The sequence below is a fragment of the Phoenix dactylifera genome, chromosome 8, assembly GCF_051530095.1.
Source record: "Phoenix dactylifera cultivar Ajwa chromosome 8, Ajwa_hap1_PhDact_Kaust_v1.1, whole genome shotgun sequence".
NCBI classification, from domain to species: Eukaryota; Viridiplantae; Streptophyta; class Magnoliopsida; order Arecales; family Arecaceae; genus Phoenix; species Phoenix dactylifera.
Window position 1 is genome coordinate 2,409,770 of NC_143197.1, and position 9,762 is coordinate 2,419,531.

General features: G+C 38.8%; 1 protein-coding gene across 2 annotated transcripts; it reads right to left on the reverse strand.

Moving 5' to 3' along the window:
- Window positions 1–3,426: 3,426 nt before the first annotated feature.
- On the reverse strand, window positions 3,427–7,556 carry LOC103709132 (putative serine/threonine-protein kinase PBL7). Of its 2 annotated transcripts, none has more exons than XM_008794341.6 (5): window positions 7,216–7,556; window positions 6,013–6,227; window positions 5,400–5,589; window positions 4,872–5,263; window positions 3,427–4,114 (listed from the first exon to the last, which is right to left on the reverse strand). In XM_008794341.6, exons 1-5 carry the CDS (start codon window positions 7,286–7,288, stop codon window positions 3,791–3,793), a joined length of 1,194 nt encoding a protein of 397 aa, XP_008792563.1. In that variant the 5' UTR covers window positions 7,289–7,556; the 3' UTR covers window positions 3,427–3,790. The 2 variants fall into 2 exon arrangements, with proteins under 2 accessions (XP_008792563.1, XP_008792570.1); XM_008794348.5 differs by having other exon boundaries at window positions 6,013–6,224; window positions 7,216–7,516.
- Window positions 7,557–9,762: the final 2,206 nt, after the last annotated feature.

Sequence of the window (9,762 nt, forward strand, 5' to 3'; positions counted from 1 at the left end):
ACGAAACCGACTCGGCAGACGCGGGTCGTCGCCATTTCTACCGCATACAAGGATCTACTTGGCTATGCGGAGCCTGCCACTCTAAATTTCTTGTTCGGCTGACGGCAAGATCACTGCGACCCATGACGCCTTTCCACCCAACTGGAATGGTAGGATGCTTCTTTGCAACCGCAAGATGACCTTCCAGTGCCTCGCAGGGCCCACCTTTCCACCAACTTCGAGGGACAAATATATCATTGCTTCAATGTTGATTGAATCATCCTTCCAGACTTCTCTTCTTTTTCCAGCGCTCTGGCGTGTCAGCGTGTCAGATGCTGACATAAATACTACATAAAAAAATCATGCATCAATCGTATTTTGACTGACTTTAGTTTTCTCCTTTGATGAACTCGACCTTCTCATCGAGTGTCCCCTATTTTATTACTCTCCGATTCCTAGACGCCTGGACGTCAGCGAGATGGAAGCCATTATTTTGCGTTGTTTCCGTATTGATCGGTCTCTTCCATGTCCGTAGCTTGACCATATTGCCGCGTGCCGCGGGTCGTGCGGGCACGCGACAAGGACCATCACCTGCGCAGCCAGGATGGAGGTAGGCTTTTCCCTGCCGACGATTTTCTTTGGTGAGCGTTGGACTTCACCCTTCTTGGCCCGAAGAACAATTATTAAATGTATAAAGATCTACATAATGATGGCCTCCTTGTGCTGGCTGGCTGAAGAAGGGTGGTCACAAGATTTTGGCCATCCGAGAGTTAGGGGTCGAGTGCTCTGCTCCATGCAAACAGGCAGGAGCCATCGCCAAATACAAAACTTGGAACATTTCCATCCACAATTCGCAGTGGGGTGCTATTTTTACGGGCCACTGCCTCATCCAGAAGTCTGGGGGATTCCGGATGTCGTGTCCTACCATCTACGAGATGAAAAAAAAATAATAATAAATCTATCTCATTTTGTCAGTTTAAATTTTTGAAATAAGTGATGATTTCAACATGGCATCAAAGCAGTAATTCACCTAATTAGCAGCAAAAAACTGGTCTTGTAATACCGCGTTTCAAAAAAAAAAAAAAGTAAAAAAACTTTAATACCCATCCAACTTTCTTTTTATTCTAGATACACTATATCATACCGAATAGAATGATATAGAATATATCATGTTATGTATTTGATATAGAGGCATATGGATATTTGATCAGTAGAACTGATTTTATAACAAGCATATTCTGTTACAGTAACAAAAATGACACTAGTATAAACTTCATCAGCGAAGTAGCATACCCTGTTTCGTCTAATAAATAATTTTGATGATTGACAGTTGGTAAGATGCTTGTACCCGTTATTTAACTCTAGCCGTTGAATCATGCATTTTGAAAAGAACAATGATTTGTACCAAAAAAAAAAAACCGACTCGGCAACTTGCGGTCATACAACTCCCGGTCGTGAAACGGCGCTCTCTCACATTTCAAATCAAGAATCAAATCAAATGGCCCGACGTCGACCCTTTCGTGGATGGAGGTTGTTTAAGAGGTTCAAAGAATAGGTAAGGGAACCTGCACATAATCTCACGAGCTGAATGGCCAATCGGACGTGAACTCCTTTGGTTTATTCCGGAAAAGACGTTTGTTTTATGGGGTACTCAAATAGTTAGGGATCAAATGCTTTTTGAAGTCCATGAGATCTGGCAAGTGGCACCTGTATCCTATTTCCTGCTTGCAGGCCAATATTTAAATAAAGAAGAAAAGGTTAATGTGATCCAAAGTTTTTGATATTGTGGATATGGATGTAATCCATGAGAAGCTTGTTGCTGCACGTAAGGCTTATTTTATCCTTTCCATTGTATTATCCACAACATGATTTGTAGTTATAGATATAGTACGCTCTAAGTAAAATTTCAAACAAAGCAAAGATCAATCATGGCATACCCAATGCTCATCATCTGATTAGCTAATCTCTCAAAAGAATCACCATATGATCTCCATGGATGTCTGCTATTGCCATTTTTATGTAGAAAACCTTCCCATGTCCTAGATTTGTGTTTGGTTTCGGAATAAGAAAAATAAGGATAGTAAAAATTATGCTTGCTGGCATAATTACTCTACAAGTTTTGGCTTTTTTTTATTGCTACAAATTTTTATACCTAATACCTGGTCAAAGTTATGCTTGTTGTGATGTTTGGTTGTAATTTCTAGGATAAGGTTGCTTTTTGGCATAAAATGGATGAGCAACATGTTTACCCTTATCATTAATCACTAGCCTATTTATTTTTGTAGGCATTTTATTCCAAGAAATGATGATTTCCTTACTATATTCCAAATAAAATTAGTCATTTTTTCTCAAAAATAACATGGGTAAGTAACTTTGTTGCAAGGAAAAGTATCATTGCTTATGCTCCAACCAGGAAGCACAATTATCTTCTACAGTCCCAGATAACTAACGGTGGTCTAACTAGAAGCCAAATGCAACAACTCAAAACAAAAGAAGAATAGTGACGTTACAACTATAATAGACAACCAATCTTGCCAAAGAAAAGCTAATCCTGCACATAAATTGGAGTATCCATAATAGCAATAGTCTAGACCGGTTCTCTTGGAATAGTTATATGCACCTTTGAATGGTACAACTACTCTCCACTTATGTCAAGTTTTTTATGGTTGTTTGGCAGCCCGATTTATGCAGCTTGAGATTTATTTGTATGACAAGATTTTCAATGGCGTGCAGTTTGTAGCATAAAGTGCTATGCAATACTTGATGGCTGCCATAAAAAAATGGATGGCTATCAATAATGACATACCATATACAGCACATAAAGCTGTGCATTGCTGCCAACCTCCTCGCAATATGCAAGTACTCGCTTAGCTAAAGAAAAATGGAGACTTATAATTGAGTAGTCTTGGACAATTGAGATGATGATGAATGTGCCATCCACAGAGCACACAATATAGATGGATTCATCATATCAACTGGCCACTAGAATTGGACCTCAGCATTCTTCTTCAAACACTTTTGAGTCTCTCTCAACAAGGTCTGTAAATGTCAAGTACCAGACTCAAAAACTCCCAGCTTGCAAAATAACATTCCTCGTATAACACATTTTGGACCCTGGAAATTGAAGGAAAAGCACAGACAGCATACCAGCTGGGATAGAATGGAAAATGTTCATGGCCCCTCAAAATGGTATTTTGGAAAAACCGAGTAGTCGGAGCAATAATACATTATATATCAAAGCATATATTGGTTGCCAAAATTTGAATCAGATATGCTAAGAGCCCACCTTTCTTTACTGCTTAATAGCTGAAATTTGAGCAGGTCCATTGATGAAAAGCTGACGAGGAATAAGTGAAGCTGACAATAAAAAATGGGAATGCCTACATAAACCTTTAGTCTTTAGTGGATGATATATAAATATAGTGTTTTTGCATCTAAAACCAGAGATTAGAAAAAAAATAATACGAACATCAATAAAAGAGCGAGGTGTCTGAACAGAAGCGTTTAACTACAGGGACCTGAAATCGCATGTACAACAGCAAAGAGAAAAAGGGGGGAGGAAAAAAAAAAGGCATTTCCTAGAAAAATTTAGACATGAATCAAACAGGGTGCACCTGTTTTCTGAAAATGATACAAAATTTGATTACCAGACACCTAATAGCCAGCCAAAAGAGTAAAGGTGGGATCTGCACCAGAAACTGCAAGGCAAAACTTTTCATTGTTCTGGCGTCAGGAGATGGTAGAAAGGCAGGTGGAATTGAAGCATTTATGAAGAATTCATTATTTGCATTGCCAAAAGCAATGGATGATTTCACTTTAGTCCCCTCAACTGGTCTCTTTCAGATCCGCCACTTGGTCTCTTCTCACTGTCCCTTCTCGTTCGGGGTGGAGTACCTGGTGCTGTCAAACGAGAAGCATTTTGATTTGACTGAGCTTCAGGGCTGTAAATTTGGGAAGCAAGGTAAGTGAGAGCAGTAACCACATCAGCTATTAAAGGCCTCATGGTAGGCTGCTCCTGAACACACATAGCAGCAACAGCAAGAGCCTGGTATAAGCCTCGCACAGGGTACTGGCCCTGAAGCATTGGGTCGGCCATCTGTGGGAATTTCCTTCTGTCCTTGAAAAGGGGTCGTGCCTGCAAACATCCATATAGCACATTCACAAGGATCCATATGCATGAACATCCTAACAAAGAACAAAGCCCTCACAGTAGGAAATATTATTTGAAGTGCAAAGAATGAAATATTCAACCATGAAAGCACCGAGCCAAAATGTTCTTTCCCCCACTAGTAAGAAGGTCTGCAGAAGCAATGCCCCACGATAAAGAACCACTTCCCAAGGGAAGAACTAACTTCCAAACAGGAATGCAACTTGCACCCATGACTCTCCTGTCTGGAACTTAGCCACAGCCAATGCCTACCCAGGATTCAAAATGATTCTGGCAAGTTGTGTACCCAAACTTAATGTCAACAAATACATCAGGTTTCATAGCTTAGAATCCAACAGTAACCTAGAGTAGGAAAGTTCGATTTCATTGGATGACACCAAAGAGGCAACGAAGTTACTCCATGGAAGTTTCTAGTAAATTAAAAAATAATAAAGAACAAAAGGAACTGAAAATAACCTCCCAATATGTTTTTTCGTTCATGGGCACATCAAGATTCATGCACATATACATTGTGCATTAAACTTTACAGCTAGAGCTCTGAGGTTAAATTATTTTCTAGAACACAAGTTAATAATAAATGTTCATGCTAACCAGACTGAGATAATAATGTGCTTCTTGGAAAGAAATATTTGAATGCCTAAGAAATATGGGATACGAAATGCGTGTGTATGCTTGCATGTGTATAGAAACAAGGATGAATGGGAAGAAAGGAAGAGTCCCATACCCATGCAACGAGATTGTGCTCCCCTGAAGCTCTAGAATTGTCAATAGCCCTTCTTCCAGTGATAAGCTCCAGAAGAACAACCCCAAAGCTATAAACATCTGATTTTAGTGTCAGTTGTCCAGTCATCGCATATTCAGGTGCACAATATCCGTAAGTACCCATCACCCTAGTGGAAACATGAGTTTTATCACCAACAGGACCAAGCTTTGCCAAGCCAAAATCGGATAACTTGGGATGATATCCCTCCCCAAGCAAAATGTTGGAGCACTTCAGATCACGGTATATAACAGGAGGATTGGCCTTATCATGCAAATACTCTAATCCTTTAGCTGCACCAGCAGCTATTTTCATTCTTGTGTTCCAGTCAAGCCGCTTCTTGTCCGGAGAAGGGTCTGTTGCAAGCAAGGTAATCAAATAAACAGGAATACTTCAGTGCAGAAAAGATAGCACATTTAGTATATGAGAAATGCAATCTGCTCAACAAAACATATGCACAGTATGATGATGATGCATCTTACAGTAGCTTACCATGAAGATGATCTTCCAAGGATCCTAGTGGCATGTACTCATAAACTAAAAGCCTCTGATCTCCATCAGCACAATAGCCAATTAGGTTAACAAGATTAGGGTGGTGAAGTAGACTCAACATCAGAACTTCAACAAGGAATTCTCGGTTTCCTTGCAAGCCATTACGGTCAAGCTGCTTTATAGCCACAATCTATGCAGAACACAAGAAAATTCCATGTTATCAATTTAATAATGCTTTCTTTGATCAAAGAAACTATTCTTTTTGCACTTCTCATATTCAAGCAGAGCAGCAAAGTCAGACCACTGTATCGGTTTTTAGCTTGAGAATGCAAGGGGCAAAAGAAAAGCAGGGATGTAAGATTAAAATGATTTGAGCAAAGATTACCAAATATTTTGACAAAGTGAAAATATTGATGGAAAACAAAATATTATCTGACGAAATTCACTTTTGGAAGCTTAGAACTATGTAAAAGTTAACTTCCAGTTTTGAAACTGACACACGGAGGGAGGGGGGAGAGAGAGGGGGAGTAGTTTTTGCAAGCACAATGAAATATAGTGAAAAAAAAGAAAAGAAAAATAAAAGATCAACACAGCAAAGATAACAAATGCTGACCTGGTTAATACTATCCAACTTGCCCTTATAAACTCGGCCAAAGCCTCCTTCTCCTAGGAGGCAATCAGGTCTGAAATTCTTGGTTGCTGCAGCCAGTTCACGAAATGTAATTGTCTGAGCAGCAATATGTTCAGATCCATCATTTGAGGCCTCTTTTGCATCCTGTGAGCTCTGTTTCTTTACATCTGACGAGGAATTGGATTTTGACTTCTCTGCTAAAGAAAAAACATAAATGAATTACTAAACTATATACTTTCAGAACATGAGAACTAAATGAATGGTCAAATAACAGGAAAAGACTAAAACTTCATGTCATTGACTTAAATGGCAAATTAACAGTTTATCTGTTTGTTGTTATTGGACCAGGACGAAGACTCTTAAGTTCCACTGCCTAATTAAAAGTCACAGATCGCTAAATGCATATCAGTGGAATATGAAGATTCTCCGCTTTAGATGCCTCGGTTATTTCTATGCCACAGAATAACCAGATTAAAATGAGTATTGTGTGCTCAATTCCCAACAGCAGGATAGCAACTTCAGTTGGAACTTGGAAGCCATGAGGCAATATGCCGCTCAATAATTAAATCTGAAATTAAATACACATTAATAGGAAATCTAACTAGAGTTGAATCAAAAGTTACAATTTTTATTTAATCAAACTATATACACGCGGAAAAAGCATCAATTAATGCATCGAGCTTAACATATATGCTGATATGGAACCACTGAACGATCTAATCATCGCCCAACAGAAAAAGAAAAGCTCATCTTATAGAAGCAACAGGAGATTTTTCTCCTAGGGAATGGTTATAAGGAATACCAAACATTTATATAGACCATTGGCGCACTCGTCTCCGCCCAAGCCCCATCAAAGTCATCACCTTTACGCCAGCCGAGTCAAGAAAAACCATCACGGAGATGAAAGAGTTCCTTCGAAACGCCAAACCCCAACCCAACTTCCAATTTTCAGAGGAAAAAAATCTGGAAGTCCTAAAAAGAGAACACCTACAGATCGAGTGATTCCCCTCAGCAAACCCTAACTTTCGACTAGAATCTGGAACCATCCGACCCAAAATCCATATCCGATAAGACAAAAATTCCAAGAAGCTCCCACGCCCAGCCGATTCGACCGATTTAAAAAACAACAAATGAAGCAAAAGAAACGAAAAAAAAAATCACAAATTTGCTACGGATTCCAAGCACCTGAGTCCGGTAGGATCTGATCCTTCTCCTTGCCCTTCTTGCTCGGCTCTCCGGCGCACGGAAAGCACCCCATCTCCCCTTCCCACCGATCGTCCTCGAGCCCTTCTTCCCTTCCCCTCTTTTAGCTCTCTCACGAAAAAGAGTGAGAAAAAGAGAGTGACAGAGGAAATAAAGAGGAAGGACTCCGATTAAAAGAGGCCAGAATTAGAAAGCAAACACCACAGTTTAAAAACTTAAAATTAGGAGAATACAAACTTCAGTTATAATTTAATTCCCGGTCACTTCACGCACCGGAGAACCGGCGTTTCTTGGTTCTTGGAATCCCACCAAAATGGAAAGACGGAGCGATCTGGGCCGTTGGATCGAAGAACCCACTTGACCGTGTACCCCGATCTTGACCCAAAAAACGCGGTTCTAGTATTCTTTTTTATTTAAATTCTTTTTCGTATATCGATGCTGGCTTTACCTAGAAACACGGTTAATTTATTTACCTTTTACGTATATTGAATGCCTTTGGGCCCCTCTTTAAATTATTTCTTGTTTTTTTTCCCTAACCCAAAGTCGTAAACCGGACGACGGACCGGCGACTGCCCTCTTTCTTTATGTTGTTGTCCTCGGAAAGCTGTGGAACGCCAGCAGCTGGTGTGGTTCTGGCGCGGGCGAATCGGACCGGTTTCCGCTTAACGTTCGGCGCTCGAGCGTGACTCGGTAGCCAGTATTTTGGACCCGGTCAGAGTCCAATACGAAATAAGTCTCTTGATCCATGACTTAAATCTGAAATTATTTAATAACAGAGCACTTATTACTTAGAATGATGGTTGAAATTAGAAGTTTAGAATGATAAGCAAGAGTTAGCCATAGGATGGATGCTTATGTTAAGGAAAATCTTTGCATCACTGGAAGGCAGGTGAATATGTCAATTTTTTTTCAAAAAAATAAGAATAAACATGGAGCAAAGAAAGCACTTCAATTGCTCTGACACGAGCAATGTAGTCCATGGTGATCTGGTAAGGGATCTGAGGGACCTGTTTGGATTAAAATAGAACTTCTGAAGAAAAATATTTCTGAAGATCTATGATTAGCGTGCTAGTAGTTTGATGGAAGTGGTTGCAAAATATGATTCCTTCAACGAATCCTAGATTTATTAAATATATTTTTGATCGTCTATTGCTTGTAACGATTAGCTTTCTTCTTTTGAACCAGAACAAATATTTCTAAATCATGTTAATTATGTTTCAAGGACAATTAGCCTAGACATGGTTGAAAATAATGATGCAACAACTTTTTGAATTTGCAAGTTTGGTAAACTCTAGTATCATCACCTATGATCTTGTTTATGGCCTAGAAGCATAATTTAAGAATTCTATAATGGTACAAATGCGTCACCAATAGCTTTATGCATTTGGCTTAGAATTATTGTTCTTTTTTAGATGAAACAATATTGATTCTCTATTTTTTAAATTTTTTTGCTATATATTATTCACTTTTTTTCAATGCTGAAGTTGTAGCTACTGCCGTTTGTCAAGAAGTAGTTGGTTGGAGGTTCACTCCAATTTTCCATTTTTAAAAAAAATGATCTATGCATTTTTATGTCATTAAAAAATATAATATCAATTATATATATATATATATATTCCAAGAAACATTGATCATAAATGTATTTTAAAGGTATTGATCATGTTGGTGGCGTTACACATGCAGGTGCATGCATGGGTAATCATTTTATTTTCATATTTTGATAGGGATGCGCTTCTATTTTTTGTTGTCTTCTCTGATAGGAAGTGAACTAGAAAAAATATATTTTGTAAAAAAAGTTTGAGAATTTAAGTGTGCAATAAATAATGCCGATGAGCTTGGATCATTCATGGTGCCTATTTTGCACCATAGATTGGTGGATATTTTGATAGAGAGGTACTTTTATTTTTTTGTTTTGTCTTGGATGGTAGGAAGTGAATTAGAAGAAATATATTTTGTAAAAAAATAAAAAAATTTAAATGTGCAATAAATAATGTCGGTCAGCTTGAATCTTTTATGGTGCGTATTTTGCACTATAGATTGGTGGCTAGTCCTAGATTGCTATAATGCCGTCTGTTTGGGAAAAAATGATTCTCATTCATTTCATTGTGTGCCGTGTCGCATTGATCCCAACTTGTCCATATTTTTAAGATAAAATTGAGTCATCTAGCTGTCTTCGAGATGGACGACATGATAACTACTTAGGAGCATGATAAAATTGAAATTGAGTCATCTATCCGTCTTCGAGATGGACCGCATGGTAACTACTTAGGAGCGTACAACCTCTTGTGATGCACAGAGGATCTAAACCCCAATGCTTGTATCTATGCATGATACAGGTGACAACGTGCGGTGGCTTTTGCATTTAATGATACAACCAGTATTTAGAATTTAGAAATTTTGAAGGAGCAACGAAGAGACTGTATTGGTGAAATTGGTTCCTAATCAATTCCACCGCCAACTCCAAGAGTTGTGGACGGTGAGAGGATGGTATTCCACCGTAGCACTATGGCGCAGGCAAATCTGAAATTT

Coding starts and splice junctions, on each gene's coding strand:
- LOC103709132 (XM_008794341.6), bottom strand. CDS start 7,288: ATGGGGTGCTTTCCGTGCGCCGGAGAGCCGAGCAAGAAGGGCAAGGAG. Junction 5,264..5,399: donor CTTGGAAGATCATCTTCATG/GTAAGCTACTGT, acceptor TGCTTGCAACAG/ACCCTTCTCCGGACAAGAAG. Junction 4,115..4,871: donor AGCACAATCTCGTTGCATGG/GTATGGGACTCT, acceptor GGATGTTTGCAG/GCACGACCCCTTTTCAAGGA.